The 20101-nt window shown below is 49.2% G+C and overlaps 1 protein-coding gene across 1 annotated transcript in view; it reads right to left on the bottom strand.

The window, feature by feature from the left end:
* klhl13 (kelch-like family member 13) overlaps nt 1-20101 on the bottom strand; it is a gene marked incomplete in the record, with an annotated part of 77042 nt that overhangs the window by 16337 nt on the left and 40604 nt on the right. The window contains 3 exon segments of the mRNA XM_062536563.1: nt 1-197; nt 3885-4017; nt 11558-11699. Coding sequence (XP_062392547.1) covers nt 1-197; nt 3885-4017; nt 11558-11699 — 472 coding nt within the window.

The following is a 20101-nucleotide window of genomic DNA, read 5'->3' as shown; positions in this document are numbered from 1 at the left end:
CCCGGAGATGAGAAAGACCTTGCAGAAGTCGAGCACGGGGAGAATCTGCAGGAAGCTGGCCGCCTCCAGAGTGTCCTGAAGGTTCTCCATGTTGAGCGAGAGCTTGGCTGTGTAGATGAAGTCGATGATCTTCTTCAGTCCTATCCGATTTACACCGTGAAGCTTAATGCACATCAAATCCTGCTCCTTCATCCCACCTGAGAGAGGGAGAGAGAGGGAGGGAGAGAGAGAGAGAGAGGGGAGGTGGGAGAGAAAGAGAGAGAAAGAGAGAGAGAGAGAGAGAGAGAGAGAGAGAGAGAGAGAGAGAGAGAGAGAGAGAGAGAGAGAGAGAGAGAGAGAGAGAGAGAGAGAGAGAGAGGGAGGGGGAGACATGTCCCCAAATAAAAGACAGATAAAAGAGCGAGACAGAGAGAGGGAGGTGAAAGCAATAAAGAGAGTGGAGGAGAGATGAGGAAGAGGAGAGAGGGAAGGGAAGGAGAAGTCAGATGATTAAATTCGGAGGCCGTAAAACACACAAGGCTGACCCATTTCTGTTTACGGGCGTGGTAAACAAACAACACCTCAATGCCCACTGTCTTTCTGCTGGTGATGGATGGAGAGAGCGAGAGAGAGAGAGAGAGAGAGAGAGAGAGAGAGTGAGATGGAGAGATAGAGAGATGCAAACGGAAAGAGACAAGACAAAGTGAGTGATGGGAAGAACACAGTGCAAATTTGAAAAACAAGGAGGGAGAGAGAGAGAGAGAGAGAGAGAGAGAGAGAGAGAGAGAGAGAGGCAAAGTTAGAGAGATGGAACGATAACAGGCACCTCACAGATGACAGAGACAGAAAATGAGAGAGATGGATGGAGGGATAGAAAGAGAAAGGGAGGGAGGGAGAGAGAGAGAGAGAAAGAGAGAGAGAAAGAGAGAGAGAAGGCTGAAGTAGGCCGCGCGAAGCAGACAGCTGAAGAGGGGATGAGTCAGCAGCCCTGAGTGGGCACACACACACACACAAACCCTCCGACCGGATCTCTAACAGGATCCTTGGACCTCTGGGGGTGGTTAAGGTGGGATGGTGGGAGGTTCTGTGGGTGAACTTTATAAGGAGGCCTTCTGGTGCTCACACCCGCCAGGACTATAGCACCACACACACACACACACACACACACACACACACACACACACACACACACACACACACACACACACACACACACACACACACACACACACACACACACACACACACACACACACACACACACACACACACACACACACACACACACACACACACACACACACACACACACACACACACAGCGGATGGGTAGAGAGCGTGGCCCTGACACATTCACCACTCAACTCCTGCATCCACTTCAGCGCACAGCATCACACAAAAGCCCTGAGCATGCGGATTAATTCAACAGTACTGGGTCAGAGCTCCCTCCCTCCCTCTCCACACACACACACACACCCTCTACACACACACACACACACACATACAGACGTCTAATCTGACAAACTGCATCTCATCAAACACATGCTGCACAACAACATGCACTTTCATAAGCCTAAATATAAAACAACAAAAAAAAGGGGCACATGAAAAATACATGGGTCGCACGTGGGTCTGTCAATAGACGGAGACGGCATATACAGTGAAGATAAACAAAATAAACAAAAAACAAATGTAAACAGACTTGCAGGTAAAAGCATTGTCTTCAGTAATCCAATCTATCCCTGCTTTATCCCTCTCCTCCACCTCTCTTTTGTCTCGTTGTGGTCAGCACACGTGAAACACACACACACACAACACACACACAAACACACACACACACACTGGTGTGATGAGTGGAGGATATGTGGTTGGCCCTGTGGACTGTAGTTATTGGATTGGGGAGGCGGGGGCCAGTGGCAGCAGGGGAAAGCCAGGTGAGGACACATGACTGCTCTCTCTCTCGCTCTCCATCTCTCTCTCTCTCTGTCTCTCTCTCTCTCTCTCTCTCTCTATCTATCGCTCTCTCGCTCTCTCTCACACACAGCACTTCTGGAACATTCTGTCAGCCAGCCGCTTAGCAGAACCACAGCCCTGAGCGCCAGTCCCAGTGGGCAGTCACAGGCACGTTTACATCCAGAGAGAGAGAGAGAGAGAGAGAGAGAGAGAGAGAGAGAGAGAGAGAGAGAGAGAGAGGGAGAGAGAGAGAGAGAGCCTACAGACACACAACAGTGAGGCCAAATCTCTTAAACCAAGACACCAGCAGGACTGATCTCTCTTTCTCACCCTCTCTACACATTCTCTCTCTCTCACACACACACACACAAACACACACACACACACACACACACAGTGATAAAGACCCTGACACGGCTGCCAGAGATAAAGAGTGAGGCGAGAGAGTTCCGTTATTAATCAATTACGCAGCCAAAGAACCTGCATTGATTATCAGTTTATCACTAATCCCTGTCTGGCCTAAATAGCAACGCTCTAACACACATACACGTACACACACACACACACACACACACACACACAGACACCGCGTCTCCCTCTGATTTTCACTCGCTCTGTACATTTCCCTTGCTTCCTCAACCAGTCTATTTTTCATGTTGCGAGCAGCCGTCTGCCTGGACTAGAACAGCTTGAATCATACATCTCTCCCTTGCTCAATCCCCCTCCTGCTTTTTAACCCAACATTTCACAACATTTCTCCATCTCTGATATATGACCAAATGACACTACCCTGTTTACCCAAGTTTTGGATGTAAAGCTATGTATAAATGGAGAATAAAACCATTCTATCTATATCTAGCCATCTCTCCACCACATCTGTCGCAATACAAGACGCCACAGTTTTGTCAGAGCCAAACTAAATACGGCAAAATATGAACAAAAAGCAGGAAAAAAAGTCTATATCTACTCCTTCATTCAGTCTCTGTCACTGGGCCTTTTTCAGTCTCATCTCTAGGTGTGTACCCCCCCCCCCCCCCCCCCCCCTCGCTCCGGTCCTCTCCTGCGCCAGGGGAGACGTTTCTTTTGTATCTATTCTGTCAGAGCAACACAGTGGCTTCATTTTCTGCTCCAATGAAGACACATCAAAACGCCAACCTTGCTGAAGCTTTCTTGTCACTTCGCTAGCCCGCCCGCCCGCCCGCCCGCCCGTCCCCTCCTCCCTTTCTCGTGACCCTCTCCAAACGTTTAGTCTCTCTCTCTCTCCCTCTCTCTGCGTTAGTCACGAGACTTCTGTCCCTCTCCATCTCTCCGCCTCCATACCTGCTCCATCCCCCCGTTTCTTCCCATCTTCCTTCTCTCTCTCTCTGTCCACCTCTCCCTTCGTCCCTCTCCTCTCTCTCTCTTTACATAGCGTTCACTTCACGAAGACGCAAACCTTCCCACTCTCCATTCAAGCATCTCTCCAACACACACACACAAAAAAAAACCGGCTGAAGTTAGAAACACTGTGTGGCACACTGCTGGCGATTCGCTTGTCGCCTGTCGCTTGTCACCTTAAAAGTTGAAATTAATTTTGAACTTTAAAAAAAAAAAAAAAAAACATTTTGCGACGACGCCAGCGGTTATTCTGCCCCGAACTCTCGGCAGTGCATTAACATCCCATGTTCTCTCATCTCTATTCTCTTGCAGTCTGCATGGGGCTTTGTGCTTGTGGCCCGGCATCCAAATACAGTATTTGTTAAAATAGCATACTGATGCTGGTGGGGTGCCTCCAGATTTAATGAAGGTTCAAACCTCTATTATTTTCCCTCTCTGTCTCTTCTATTATTCTCCCTCGCTCGCTCTTGCTCCCTCCATCCCTCCAGCTCACTCTTCCAATCACACCACCACCACCCCCTCCGTTCCTCGCTGTCTTTCTCTCGGCGTGTGCCCATCCCCCCCCCTCTGCTCACCTGTAAACATGGCTTTGAAGTAGTCGCTGGAGGAGGCCATCATGGCTCTGTGCACGGGGAAGGCCTCGTCTCCGTCTCCCGCCACCAGCGTCACGTCGCACAGCAGACCCTCTATCCTCAGCTGGTCAAAGCCCTGTTGGAGGGATGGAGAGAGGGAGGGAGAGGGACGGAGGGAGAGAGAGAGGGAAGGAGGGATGGAGAGAGGGAGGGAGAGAGGGATGGAGGGAGAGATGGAGAGAGGGATGGATGGAGGGAGAGATGGAGGGAGAGAGGCAGGAATGGAGAGAGAGAGAGAGGGAGAGAGCGAGGGAAGGAGGGAGAGAGAGAGAAGGATGGAGGGAGGGAGTGAGAGAGAGAGAGAGAGAGAGAGAGGAGAGAGAGAGAGAGAGAGAGAGAGAGAGAGAGAGAGAGAGAGAGAGGGAGGGATGGAGAGAGAGAGGGAGAGATGGAGGGAGAGAGGCAGGAATGGAGAGAGGGATGGAGGGAGAGAGAGAGGGATGGAGGGAGGGAGGGAGGGAGATGGAAAAAGAAGAGGAAGGACAGTGGGGAGTAGGGAGAGAAAGAGAAAGGAGGGTAAACCAAAAGGGAGGGGGGAGAGAGAGGGGGATAAAGAGGTGACCTTGAGTTTTAACCCAAATGAAATGTTCAGAACATAATCTTCCTTTAAAGCACATTATGGAGGACAGCTTCTCTGAACCATCAACACACACACACACACACACACACACACGAGGAACTCTGTGGGAGCACTACGCGGACAAAGAGTATCCGCCGATACTGTAAGAGGACGAACGCGTAAAAAGCTGCAGAGAGAGAGAGTGAGAGAGACTGCAACGTCCAAGAGGCCTGGCAGATTCCACAGTCTTAAGCTGAACTGACATTCATTTCCGTAATGGTTTTAATGACTGCATAAAGAAAAGACAGGCGCAATGAGAAAGACAAAAGAAAGAAAGGGAGAACGTTATCTTGGAATTGGGCGAGGCTAAAAGGGAGCAGATAGCCGGAGCCAGAGCCATTATCTATGCACAGCTCCAGATAGCTTGAGTGACAGCCAAGGGTGAAGTCTCCTCTGGCCTGGAGATGCTGTCGCTGCACTTAGCAGGGTCCGCCGTGGTGGGGGCAATTTAAAAACCCACCATCCACCGAGAAGGCTCGCGCTCCCCACCCCAACCCCAAACCCACCCCATTCGGGCAAATGAGTCACGCAATTTTACCTTGACACATTTTTATTTGCTATGCCCTTTCTTTGAAATCCATCAGTTGAAGCCCAAAACCCCGAGAGAGAGAGAGAAAGAGAAAAAGAAATAAAGAAAAGAGAAAGAGAGAGCGAGAGAGAGCGAGAGAGAGAGGTTTATTCATTCTGGTGCAACCATGCTATCCCCACTGCTCACTATGGGATTACGCAAAACCCACTTCCAGAAAATAATAGCACACAACAAAAAAATATATAAATAAATCATGAAACATAAAAAAAAAAAAAAAAAGAATGGAGGCCACATATTTGCCAGAGAGGGATGCTGGTCGGGGAGTAAAGTAGGCCAAGTGCAGTCTGTCAGTGGCGCTCAGGAACAATGAGTGAGGAGCACGACAGGAGACAGGAGACGCCACCGTGGGGCTGGACCAGGGGACCCAAACAGGAATGATAACAATGCATATGGGAGGCCTGCATCGTCGCTGTGTGTGTGTGTGTGTGTGTGTGTGTGTGTGTGTGTGTGTGTGTGTGCCAGTAGGGGGTGGATGGCAAAAGAATAAAAAAGTCACACTGAGAAGAGTGATAGAGGCCTTCACTGAGCAGTCCAGTTTCTTTTTTTCTTTTAAAGCAGCTTTTTGCATGCTGGGTCCCTTATGCCCCGTGGTGTACAGCGTCTCTGGTAGGTGAGCCGCATCAAAGTCACCGCCCGCCCGCACACACACACACACACACACACACACACACACACACACGCGCACACACACACACACCAGCCCCCTGGACACGGCCTCCGAGGACGCAGGTCTAGACACGGGGGCCACTGGCCTTCACGCTGCCGCCTTCTCCCGGAATATAAAGCATGGGGCGGCAGAGCGGGCAGTCGAGTGGTGGTGGTGGGGGGGGGGGGGGGGGTGCGGTGGGGGCAGGACTGGACTGATACGTGTGGGCAGACTGAGCTACAGTGTGAAGCTGTAGCCGTGGCCAGACACTGCAGCAGCCCTGTCGGATCCTCGACCCTCTCATGGAGCGCAGAGTGAGGGGGAGGGAGGGGGGGGCTGGACGGGCTGGACGGGACTGGACGGGGACGAGGGACGCGTCCAAGGACACGAGAGGAAACGGATGACCTATTTCACGACTCGCTCATCTGGGGAAAAGCAAAAGTGAAACTAGAAAATAAACAATACAATACAAAACCAATTACTTCATATTGCTGCATAGCATACACAAACCCATAGAGTGAGAGGTTAGAATGCCATTTGCGGAGTGTAATGAGTTAAAAAAGAAATGGGGCCAGTTTTTGGTAGCATCCATTTTAGGTTGCTGGTTTAATAACTCCCCTCTCTCTCATATGACATGGACACACTGCTTATACAGCAATAGTGTCATTCTGCAGTTCAATTTAAATTGCTCACATGAGTACGGGCACACAGACACACACCCAGACACACCAACGCACACCAGAGTTGAATGATGAACCTCTTGACAACTGTCTGGGAGCCTCCAGTCAATTAATTTCCAATTACTTTTAATACCAAAGGACTATTCAGCATCATTTATTGCATTTAATGTGAGTGTGTGTGTGTCACAGAATCAGCATGAAAACAGCTTTAAGTGCATGCATTTGTGTGTGTGTGTGTGTGTGTGTGTGTGTGTGTGTGTGTGGAAGAGGGAATCAGCATCACAAAAAGCTCTGAGTGCAAGTAGTGTGTGTGTGTGAAAAAGAGAGAGAGAGTGTGTGTGTGTGAGAGCGAGAAAGAGAGAGAGAGTGTGTGTGTGTGTGTGTGTGTGTGTGCGTGACAGAGAGGAAGAGAGACAGAAACACAGGCCGACAGCGAGAGCCGAAGAAATTGAACTTTTCTGTTGGGGCGAGCGGTCCTCAGGGGCATGCGTGTGTGTATGTGGTGCGGTGTGTGTGTGTGGTGCGGTTGTGTAGGAGAGCGCTCTGCAGAAACAGCAGCCGGTGGCCAGCGAGGTGGCGGGATGTCTGAGAGCCCACACTCACACACACACACACACACACACACAACAGCCACTGCCTGCTCACGCTCACCTCAGGCCCATTCAGACGCAGTGGCTGGCTAAGCAGATATTTACAGTAAAACCTGTGTGTATATGCGCGCGTGTGTGTGAGTGTGAGAGAATGTATGTAATGGGTGTGAGTGTATTTGAATGTGTGTGTGCTTGAATGTGTGAATCAGCATGAAAACAGCTTTAAGTGCATGCATTTGTGTGTGTGCGCGCGTGTGTCTGTGTGGTCATGCTGGTGTACACCTGTGTGCATGTACAGTGTGCGCCAGCGTGACCCAGTCATTAGAAGCCCGCTTTGGTCAAGCCATTTCAGGCGCATAGTCACAGCAAGTTCCGGTGTTTTCCGAGAGGAAAAGTCCGCATGTGAGGGGGAAAGAACAACAGAGCCGTCATCACCGCCAGCCGCTCCATCAAGTCGAAATCAGAAAGCTTCCGTTTGCTCGCTCTCTGGGCATTGACGGAAGCTTCCGGATGGTCAGAAGGCTTTAGATTGGCCAAATCACAATACCCCAATACCATTTGAATAACAAAGCTGGCCTTTAGCCTGCAGAGTTGCAATTAGCTACCTGCGGTGGCTTTTATGATATCTGAATAATTGACAGAGGAGAGGGACCTGTGTGTAGTTATGAATGGCCGGTGGCTGGAGTGATGAATTCAAAGTGGAGGAATAATAATGAGTTTCCTCTGTGTTCAACAAAGGACACCTTGTTCGTGTACTATCGCCCATGTACACTTTGTGCCCCTCACTCTAAGGCGTGTATATAATCCTTTTGTTAAGGACACAGCGATGTTGTAACAACAGGAGTGTCTGTGTGTCTGTGTGTGTGTGTGTCTGTGTGTGTGTGTGTGTGTGTGTGTGTGTGTGTGTGTGTGTGTGCAGCTCTGATCTACTGGATTATTCAGAAGATTCGATTCCTAATGTAACTTGACTTGTAAAGTGGAATAAAGTGGACTCGTAAAGTTAGACGTGTCTATGTGTGTGTGTGTGTGTGTGTGCAGACGGTAGTCGTGTAAAGTTAGTGGTGTGTGTGTGTGTGTGTGTGTGTGTGTGTGTGTGTATGACTGGAACCACAGTGATGTTCTGAATGCTGGAATGGTGCTGGATATTACTACAGGTCCACTCACTCTGCAGATGCTGCCCAACATTCCAATTACATTTCAAACACCATTGATAGACAAGGAGCCAAAAGCTCTCTCTCTTTGTATCAGGATACACTCTCTGTGTGTGTGTGTGTGTGTGTGTGTGTGTGTGTGTGTGTGTGTGTGTGTGTGTGTGTGTTTCATGTGTATGCAACATGTGTTGTCTGTAGGCATGTCCTACTGGGACTGCTTTCAAGAGCATGCTCAATGATGTGTTAGAAACAGAGGGACAGAGAAAGAGAGAGAAAGAAAGAGAGAGAGAGAGAGAGAGAAAGTGAGAGAGGCAAAAGACAAAAGGAGAGCGACAGAAGGACAGAACACAGGAGAGGTAAATCATTGCCATGGGTTTGTCCAGTGACTGACTAACTGGCACAACGTGCACTTGTCCACATTTGAACTGAGGGTCTGTGTCCATTCACCAGAACAGCACCCTGCACACAGAACTCTTCCCTCCGCCGCAGCTTAGCTTAGCAATAGCTTCAATAGCTGCTGCTGTGTGATCTATGGCACACTTGATCACTTGCAACAGAACTCATTTGCAGGACTGTTTTCCCTAATGGTCCCAAATATGACACTGGAAATAGCCCATAGAATGCATCCATGGATGTAGCATAGAGCCTGTGGATGGATGCACCGGTGTGTGTGTGTGTGTGTGTGTGTGTGTGTGTGTGTGTGAGGTTGTTCTGTGTGCACTTCATGGAAGAATAGAGTTGTATTTTTGGGGTGACTGGCTGTGCTCGTCACCGTGACATCAATGGACGGCGTCCTCCAAATGCCCCCCTATATCCACCCCTGTCACTATCTCTCTCTGCGTGTGTGCGTCTGTGTGTGTGTGTGTGTGTGTGTGTGTGTGTGTGTGTGTGTGTGTGTGTGTGTGAGTCAGTCATCGAGCCGAGCCATCCCACCAGGTGCATTCGCTGACAGCTGTCAATGTGAGCGCGTCAATCGATGGTGCCCTCTCGCCGTGACAACACAAATCAGTCAGTGTCTGTGGGCCGAGCTCGTCATGCGACGCCGTCCATACGGAACGTGCCCGCTCACATGTGCGCCAACACACACACGCTTCCTGAGCGGCCCGGGGCAGCACGCTGACCTGCGTCTGACCGAACACTCCATACTCCAACACATGCAAACCGTCTCTCGCACACACACGCACGCAAACGTCCTGGAAAAGCTCAGGGCACTGACTGTCCGCTAACTTTGTACACTTTGTAATATTCCTGTAACAACACTCATAATACGCCTATCTAACACTATAGGAACACAAACACACACACACACACACACACACACAGACACGGCTGGAGTACAAGTGCAGGCAAACAAAAGTAATGCCAAGAAGGCTAAGCGAAAGGCACACACTTGCCAAGTAAATCTCCAGCCAGGTGCTCCTTTCGCCATCATACACCCACACAAACACGGTCACTCAAAGACAGGTGTGTGTGTCGGTGTGTGTGTCTGTGTGTGTGTGTGTGTGTCTCTCTCTCTGCCCGGGCTGCCGCCTCTGATGAGGACGGCAGCTCGTCATGCCAGCCCCCAGCGTGGGGGCCCACGCAGCTCTGCTTGGCATCAACGACCTTTAACGACCTTCAGGCCCATGGCATGGTTCCTGGCCGCCCACCCATCCAGCCGGCCGGCCGGCACAGCCGAGACAGAGAGGCCCAGAGGCTAGTTAGCATACCGCGCGGAGGAGCTCTCTGGCAGACTTTAAACCGATGCTCCTCGGACGCCGGACCGAGCGGAGGTGGCCTACTGTGACTTTCAGTCAGTTCAGTTTGAAAAGACGTAGTAGACAACCTTGAGGGAACGTTGCGCTAACGTTATGCTGACCTCTATCTGACATTGCAGTGGGAGGAATTTGGCCTGGATAGTCCGGCTTTTATGTCTCTGCTAGGTTTTTTGGAATTGAATGTAGGACAATGCAAGTCACACACTCTACACATGAACACACACACACACACACGCGAAGGCGTGCACACAAGCGCGCGCGCGCGCACACACACACACAGACACGGTCACATGGTTGGGGATGTTACGAGTGAAAATATCTTGAGGGAGATGCATAAAAGAGAGACCATTTCTCCTCTTCTTAAACAGCCCTCTAAACTCATTTTCAGCGCGACATGTTTTTCAGAAGAGATATGGTTCTCAGTGTGTTCCCCAACCACCACCCCACCCCCCCCCCCCACACAACTTCCCAGAGTGCAACACCACAGACCTTTTTAAAAAGTCATCATGGAATCTCAAGGACGGCCCGGGCGGGAGGCCGGGTGGCAAACGGCCAATTAGAAGCCGGGATAAATGTCACGTCTGTCATAAAGCCGTCATGACGCCCTCCATCACGCCTTGTTCAGCCGCGCCGCTCTGACAGCGTTATGATAACGAGAAACCAATATTCCCGTTTTAACAGACGCGTCCGCTCGCCAGGCTCTTTGTTTAAAAGCCGAGCGGCGATGCTCTCTGCTCCGGGAGGCAGGTGCAGAGCTTGGGCTGGGGCGGGGGGGCTCTACCCCCCCATCTCTATCCATAATGCACTCTCCTGTTATTTCTCAGTGTATGAAGTGTCTCTAAGTCTTCTCCCTCTTGTTTCTTTTCCTAAGTGAAGAGGAGAGAGTTCTCCCTCATCCATCTCGGGGGTAATTATTTGTCTCTCAGGCTTTTTCTTACTCCGATACTGCACACTGAAGCACTTCATGTAACAACTCTCTCTTATTGCTTTGTCTTCAAATTCTTTGCTCTTTCTCTCTTTTTGCTTTTTTCCCCACCCCCCTTCTCTCTTTATCTCTGTCTTTTTCTTCTTCTTTTCTGTTCTTCTCTTCTCTTTTCTCCCTGACTCCCTTTGGCGTGAAGTGCAAAAACACAGAGGACCTTTGAAGAGCAGCCTTCTGCGCTTCCAACTCCGTGGCCGTCGGCGGAAAGGTCGCCGTGACAGCGAGAGCCTCCAGGATGTTCCACGTCAGAGGCAGAGCGTGCTGCGAAGCGGCCGACGTCACAGCAGGAATAGAGATCACAAAAAAAGCCCTCTCTCTGCACTGTGTGTGTGTGTGTGTGTGTGTGTGTGTGTGTGTGTGTGTGTGTGTGTGTGTGTGTGCGTGCGTGCCCGTATCCAGTTACGGAAATGTGTTCAACGTCATCCACCTTTCCGTGTGTTATGACTCTTTTATGAGCAAGGAAGTTTCATTTTGGCAACAAAAACTCAGTTACCTCACAAAGAAAACTCTTATGTAGCGAGGGTTTTAAATGCTTAAAAACAAAACGTTTTACTGCCAAGCCACACAATCACACACACACACACAAAAAAACACCTACACACCTGTAGGACAACGGAGCTGTGTGTGTTGCTGGTGAAAAAGCGTGTGTTGCCTGTCTTGGATGCCTGAAGATGGGCGGATATGCCCATGTCACCACAGCCCAGAGACACCTTCATGTGAGGGTCATCATCCTCCACGAGGGATCTGAGGAAGACAGAGAGAGAGACACATTACAATCAATCTGCTAACACCAAGCCCACTAAGGCCTACACAGTGGGAGACACAAAACTAGGCTCACACATATACAATGTACAGCTTCAAATGAAACAAAGAATGAAAACACTCAACTTTCTACAAACACCCACCTCCAAAAATGTAATCTACGCCAGAAAACTAAAACACCACCATTTAATTAATCATGCTAACACAAACACACACACACACACATCTAACACCATGAAGACTCTAAATTAAACTCCGGCGAGGAGAGAAATGAAAATGTTATGGCTAGCGCTGAGCGGTTTGGTTTGGCACCAGGGAAGAATCTCTGTTGTCTCAGAGGTGCCATCTCCAGCCATCTCCCCAGAGCCTCCATCCCACCCATATCTCCTCACCCTCCCACTGTCAGGTGACACTGCCAGGCCCCTCGGGATCCCCCACCCACATAACCACCCACCCACCTATTCTCCCGGCCTAATCACAAAGGAGCCATTATCATCTCCAGAGCAGGAAATACCTGCCGCTGACCAGCACATGGCCGCACCTCTACGGGAGCGGTCAGGGACGGGGAGAGAAAAAGAGAGACAGAAAAAAAAACGGCTGATGGTGCTTTCTCAGCTCAAGCTCAGCCCACAAAGCCCTCTTGCGATTTCTCATTTTGGGCTACTCATCAGAGTTCTGTGTTAAATCGGACTTGTCCTTTGGTTGTCCTTCCTCTCCAATAGCTACACTAGGCTTAATAGCGCTAAATACACACAACAAACAGAGATTAGGACAATGAAAACGATTTTCAAAATCCAGATTTTTAATTAGTGCACGGCAATCAGCAACTATTTTTGTTTATCCAAGATTATATAAAACGTGATTATGGGGAACATAATGGCATTTAATTTCATTGCACTGCTGATTCATTTTGTCTGCAATCAGAGCAATTGTACCCAAGAGTTGTTGGATTTCAGGTCAACCAGTTCAGCTTGCCGGCCCTCTATTATTCTTTGGCAAGAATCGTCTACTGAGCCGAACTCGATTGCTCATAACCTTGTGAATGTTACCATCGGTCTCATTAAGAGGTAATGGTAATTAAGTCAAGGCAACCGGAAATCATGACTTTTCTGGCCGATTCCATAATAACCTTAATGACGATTGTACTTCAAGCGGACTGGCTGGGAATAACTCGGTTCGGTGCCTTTTTTTTCTTCCTTTTTAAAAGCGAGGGTCGCTAAAAAAGCTCTCCCTTCGTTAGGGACTTATCAGCCTTGTCACTTGAATGGATTAGGCTGCCGCACACCTTAAACACAAAAGGGCCGAGTGGTAATGAGATGGGACTTACTGTACGAGCGCTCTCTGTACCTTTACAGCACATTCTGACAGCGCCCTCTAAACTATTTATTATGATAAATACAATGATGGATGGGCATGGGCTCCATAGGGATGAAAATCTTGGCACTGAAACACATCTCCACCTAACAGAAGAAAGAGATGGTGCGTCTCTTCGTTCATTTTACAGCTCTGTTTGGGCTGATGACTCCACTTAGTGCGTTCCAGCCTGAACTAGACAAAGCTGGGCTCATGGACCCACACTTGATGGCATCTAAGCAGTTGATAGCCCAGGGGCAACAACTGTTCTTCCGTTTTAACACAGTCTATGAAATCAGTGTGAAGACAAAATCTTCCCAAATGTGCCACTTGAGGGATGTAAAATGACTATGGCATGTCAGACAGGGAGAAACGCTCACTTCTCCACTGTATTTCCCACCAGAGTGGGAAGAAGTGCTAGTGCGGCTCATCTTTTTAAAAACGAATAAGGATAAGTGCTTCTGCTGCTCGTGCAGAGTCACGGCAGCTTTCGGGTCGGTGAGCCGCAGGAGTTTAGGACCCAGGGTGGGCTGAGGGAAGCGAGGTAGGCGCCCCCGAGAACGGCGCGGCTCTTTAATGGGTAATGAGAGAGTCATGTTTACCAGGGATGAGGATGCTTTTCTGCACCCATCTTGCGCTATCCATTTGCATCAGATAATCATTAAACGCTTTTGTTCTTCAAAGAAGCGCATTTGTAGAAATCCAGACAAAGACTGATATTGAAAGCCTGCAATAATTACTGCAAAAAGGAGTAGAGGGGTGCATTCTGAAGAAAATAACTGAAAACACTAAAAATGGAGTTTTAAGGGTTTCAGGGGCATAGGGCCTACTTTGCTAAAGCATATCGGAAAATTCAACTTCTAACAAAAGGTTCAGGAAATAAAGGTTTAGAACAAAAACACCAAAACAAAGCACACAAACCAACAAACAGAACAACCACAAATAAGCACTAAAACTAAACTGCGTGGGTATTAGGTGACAATCTAAGTCAGTGAACAAATAAACACCAGACGATCAATTTTTATCCCACAGCATTATTAGTGTAAGAGCAGAGAACATATTAGCACCCTGAGACCCCCCCCCCCCCCCCCCCCCCCGCCCACCTCCCCCAAACCCACCCGGTCTCAAACATCCCGACAGGTAAGAATGATGCAGGCCACGGGAAACTGTTGACTGATTAGGATTTGTGTTGCAGGTTTTATGTCTTGCTTATTAAAAATTGATGCAAGCTGATAATTTATGTTCCCTTCTTTTAATTAAATTTCACTTGCTAGCAGTGTACCCTGTGGTGCGCGAACACACCCGGACAGATGGAGCAAATTAGGCTAAAACAAGAACCTGAAGGAAAATAAGAAATAAATAACTACAAGCAGGTTCACGATGACTAATAGAATAGACACCACACACAAGGCCTAAAAAAAAAAAAAACACGCACACATCCTGCAACGCACACCAACACAAACACCACACAGCATCAACACAACATGAAAACACCAAACTGGCACGACCTCGACAAGCCTACGAACACATCACACAACAACACCGACGTTGCACGACACCAGCGCATTACAACCAATGCCGTTTGCCGATGTTTGATGTGTGACACAGGATTAATAACGGTAATCCACTGTGTTCTTGCCAGCAGGCCCCCACAAGCTCCATTGGAATGGCCTGTGAACAGTTTTTTTTTTCCGGGGCTCCGGGATTGGCTCAACGATGGCCTCTGAATGAGCTTTGATGAGCACGCCAATCATGTGATTTCAAACGCTTGGACGCGGCGCGGGCTGCCCGAGCTGATGCTCTGATGAAAGGGAGCAGGTCATCTAATCAGCTCAAGGGGCGACTCAGATGGAGCCCCAACGCTCGCCACAGATGAGGAGCTTGTCAGGGATCCGAGATCACCCGAATAAACAAACAAACAAGCGACTAGCTAAATAAATACAAATGTATACACTAAAACAACAACACAGGAGCAGGGTCCCAAGGCTCAAATGGCTTCCTCTGACAGATCTTTATAATGTCCTCCACGCTGGCTCAAAGGGCTGGATGAGTGTCGCTTGAAAGCGACAGCCATGTGGCAAACGAGCTATAAAAAAAGAAAAAAAGCAACAAAAACAAAATGTCCAGCCAACTGCCTAAGGCTGTGAAGTGTTCCACTGAACAGGTTTGTTGGCCGACATCAAAAACACATCAGGAAAACAATTTTACTTTCTTTGTTTTGTTCTTTCATTTTGGGAGAAAGACAAAAGATGAAAAAAAAAAAATTAAATCACCTGGTTAACAAGCCAAAAAACACTGCGATGCAATCAGACCTCTGGCTAGTTTCCCAAAAGCTTTGTAGTGTTCCTACCATGACAATAGAGTATAGTCTTGCATTCCTTTTTCTTCTGGATACAGTGGTAGTAATGCTAATACATGTATCAATAACACCAGACTAATAACCAGGCTAGTAACAAAGTTTGACAATCTGATCTCTGTATAGAAAGGATGAGCTTGCTTGCCTTTCCATACCAACAACAACAACAAAACTAACGAACTAACTTTCTACAACTATTAGATTAGCTTAGAGTGGAAGGACTCTTTGAAGGTGAGGCAGACCGCTGACGATCGACCAGCACTTGGAGACACTTGGGGACTGTTCCGGTGTCCTTGCAGAGGACCTTCGCCCATCCGTTCCAATCGAGCCAGCCGGAGCCTGGGGGCACCAGGGAGAGGAAGCCAAAACACGAGCCCTGGGACCGCAGCGCCACACTGCACTGCACTGCACAGTGGGCGCTGGATGCCACGGGGACTGATGGAGGTGGGCGATCTACAGGAGGGTGGGGGGGGCTGGGGTGGGGGGGGACGGGACAGGACGGCCACAAGTCACATGACACAAGACACGGCACAGGAAGCTCTTTGGCGCATTTACCCCGTCAGGTGGTAAGTCGGAGAGGCAGCGAGGAGAGAGTGGGTTGTCCACACCACAAAGGAGTGTTGGTGGCTGCCGAAATGAACACAACACACACAAAGAAAAAAAGAACAGCACACAACCTGAGCAAAAGTGCCTTCTTTCACCAAACAAACAAACAGACAAACAAACAAACAAACAAACATACAAAATGGTACAAACATTCAGACATGACACATGTAAAGAGCAGAACAGACCGGACTGACATCACAAAATGCAGACGCGTGACAACAGACAAAGACACTGACCCACATAGACAGACATACACGCTCAAGACCTGTTACATACATATATGGAAAAAGATGACCACATGTACTAATTGCAAGAATGTGTGCATACACATAGACGGACACGCATATAGACATGATGTTCTCACAGACCAAATCTCAACTGCCGACAGATACGCCCGCATAGAGTTCGCAGTCGCACATACACTTCAATTATCAGACTCAAAGTGCACTAAAATTCATTAGCCACAACTTTGCGGGCACAAATGACACAGCGGCGCCACCCTCTCTTTGAAGAAAAGAAAGGTTTTCTATTTTCGCCCTCTCCTCCCAGCCAGAGACAAAGAACGACTCCTCTCCATTCAAAGAAAGGAAACGGCATAGCATTTTGCCTTTGAAAAGCGCCTGGGAATAATTAATTCAATTGCTTAAATTGGATGTGGGGGTGGGTTGCAGCAGTGTGTGTGTGTGTGTGTGTGTGTCTGATTTGTCTTAATTGCTTTTGTAAACTGGATGATGACGATAATGAAAACCTAGCGCCCTAGCGGTGGCACGCGCTCCATCAGTGCCCCCCTCATCCCTCCCTCCCTCCCCCCCTCCTCCTTGCCAGACTGATGCCCACTGCCCGCCCTGTCTGCTGTGGTGGAGGGGCAGGGACACGGGGGTTGAATTAGGGGCCTGTGGTTTACTATGAACGCGGGAAGATAACCAACGAGGGGGTAAAAGTTCAAAAGAGGAGCAATAGCTCAACACTGCTAAATTATGGAGAAAGTATTAACCCAAAGTAGCGTGTGTGTGTGTGTGTGTGTGTGTGTGTGTGTGTGTGTGTGTGTGTGTGTGTGTGTGTGTGTGTGTGACCATGCTGCTTGCTGTTTGAAGCCGAAGTCCTTTCAGGGGTGGGGGAGGAGTGGGAGGGATGTGGGGAGTGTGGCTTAATTCATTTTTAAGGCGTGTGAATAATTGACGAGATACACTTAGAACACGTTTAAAAAGGCATTTAAACACTCCCAGTGACAATCCCAAGGCAAAAAAAAGAGCACTTACAGGACAGATACAAGCCACAAAAACAACCCTGCCCAAAAAAACGCCCACCTTGCATGCCCTCGGCGCCCCAAGAAGGCTGGGTTCTCTGTGAAACCCACTTCTTACGCAGATTTATTACCGAGGTGGTTTCTATCTCAGAAGAAGTGCGGTAAGCAGAAACGAAACAACAAACGGCCGATCGGTTCTCGATGGCTGTTGTCTCGGAGTGTAGTTTGCGCCGAGCTCTGCATCTCTGCCCAGGACGTTCTCCGGGTCCTTGCCAGTCTACGCTAGAGGTCAGAGGGGGCGAGGCGCAATCTCGAGCACACATCCTGATGCAGCTTTTTTGTTTCGTTTTTTTTTTTTTTTACATGCAAGATGTGCTCACTGAAGGAGACAGAAGAAAGGTCCTTTCTGGTCACCCCTTTCCCCCTCAGAACACAAAACAAACAACAAAAACCCTTGAAAGGACAAAGCTGGAGGCCATTTTAGACCTTGAAATTCAGAGCCGAGCTTTGCTTTGTGTGTGTTCACCAATATAGCTACTCCAGATGGTGATTCATACAGCACTGACCCAAAATGGCTGTTGTGGGCAAATCCTGGAGTGCTGTGCTCTGTTTTGTCAGAATAGATATTCGTGAAACTGCATTATATAGGCTAGGCTATGCAGTCGGGAGAGAGAGAGAGAGAGAGAAAGAAAGAAAGAGAGGGCGATTTCTCTCCACGTTTACTGATACTCATGGTCTGAGGACATTCTTGTAGCATATCGTGCCGACATTAGAGTCTGTCCAGGACACCCTTATCTAGCCAATAATCAGAGCGCTGCATGGTTGGAACAAATCGAGCCAGAATCTCTGCACGCCGCTGACCTCCAAACTCAAGGGATCATCGGGAGCTGTTCAAGTTGTTGTTTTGGTCTGACTCATGGCGGTTGTACAACTCAAAACGAGCGATTTTTGAGTGAGTCATCAAATAAAGTTAACAACGAAAACAGAATTCAAAAATTTGTGAATAAACGCTGGGAGTCTGAAGAGCATTCAGTCGTTCTCCTGCAGCGCAACAGCAGCATGAGCTCTTTGAAATAACCACTTCATTGCACATGTACACTCTTGGGGGAGGACGACAGCTGGTAATGAAAGCGTGTGCACTTTCCTCTTAGTTGCTTCTGCCGGTCTCCCTCTCTACATACATTTCAAGTCATAATTGTGAAAGGCCCAAAACTTATAATGGTCATTCTAAAATAAACTCAGGTGGAAATACTTTTTTCTGGGTCAGATGCTCCCCCTCCTTCCTGGTGGGTCGCTCCACAACGCTCCACACCCTTAACACAGCCATCAAGAGACTGGCAGCACAGTGTGTGTGTGTGTGGTGTGTGTGTGTGTTTGTGCGTGAGAGTGTGCGTGTATATATGTGTGTGTGTGTGTGTGTGTGTGTGTGTGTGTGTGTGTGTGTCTGTGTGTGTGTGTGTGTGTGTGTTTGTGTGAGTGTTTGTGTGAGTGTGTGAGAGTGTGCGTGTGTGTGTGTGTGTGTGTGCCTTTGTGTGTGTGTGTGTGTGTGTGTGCGTCTGTGATAGAGCTCGGGCCACCGCCTGTCTGCTCGACCACAAACAACGCCCATTTATCTGTTCGTCTGTCCATCAGATCGTGCCCATCCCTGTCCTGAGGACTATAAAACAGCTCAATCACACAGCAGGACCTTGTCTCTGCCGTGGGCCGACACCGAAATGGATGGCCGGGACAGGGGCGGGGCGGGACGGTTCTCCGTCTCCTGCATCCATAAAAGCGCCGGCAGACGTCGGGGACGACGGTCGCCGGCCGGACAAACGTGATAAACTGGCCAATCAGAGCGAGCCCCTGAGTCTTCGTGAGCGTGAGCGGTCGGACGGAGGCGGGCGGATGGTGGGTGGAGGAGGGCAGCGCGGGGTCAGAGAACAGAGAGGAGGACATCAGAGTGGGAGAGGAGGAGGAGAGGAAAGACTGCAGAGGAAACACGAAGAAAGACAAATAAACAAAAGAGTCTGGAGGACTTCAGAACTTCAGAAGTGATCAAAACGGAAAGGAAAAGCAGACGAGGGAGAGAGTTGACAACAACAGAGAGAGACAGACGGATAGTGGGACAGACACAGACTTGGAGAGACAGAGATGAGAAGAACAGAGAGAGAGAGAGAGAGAGAGAGAGAGAGAGAGAGAGAGAGAGAGAGAGAGAGAGAGAGAGAGGGAGGGAGGGAGAGAGAGAGAGAGAGAGAGAGAGAGAGAGAGAGAGGGAGAGAGAGGGAGAGAGAGAGAAAGAGAGAGAGAGAGAGAGATGTAAGAGAGTCAGACAGACAGAAACAAAGAGGGACAGAGACAGACAGAGACGCAGAGCTATAGCTATAACCTAGAGGCACACAGAGAGTGAAGAGAGCGAAGGAGACACCCGAGACCGACGCCAAGAGAGGCAGACGGACAGAAGCAGACCTACAGCCTCAGCCAGGCAGAGAGAGAGAGAGAGAGAGAAGGATAGAGAGAGAGAGAGAGAGACGCGGAGGACGAGTGTGTGTCATGGTCCCCTGACGGCGACGCTCGCGGCGGTGGGCGCATTGGCTAGCGCGCTGGCGAGGCTTGGCCCAGAACAGGCGGCGTCGGCCGGGCGTCCGGCCCCGCACAACTCCCCACCCACTCCAGCACGACAACACGCAGTCTGTAGCAACATGGTGCCAATTTGTAAGAGTCGGTCACTCTCTGCTCATAAAGGTCACGGGGAGAGAGAGGGAATAGAGAGAATAGAGATAGAGGGAGGAAGAGAGAGAGAGAGGAAGAGAGGGATGGAGGGAGGAAGAGAGAGAGAGAGCA

Source organism: Sardina pilchardus, chromosome 5 (genome assembly GCF_963854185.1).
Source record: "Sardina pilchardus chromosome 5, fSarPil1.1, whole genome shotgun sequence".
Classification (NCBI taxonomy): Eukaryota; Metazoa; Chordata; class Actinopteri; order Clupeiformes; family Clupeidae; genus Sardina; species Sardina pilchardus.
This window is presented reverse-complemented; position numbering and strand designations above follow the sequence as displayed.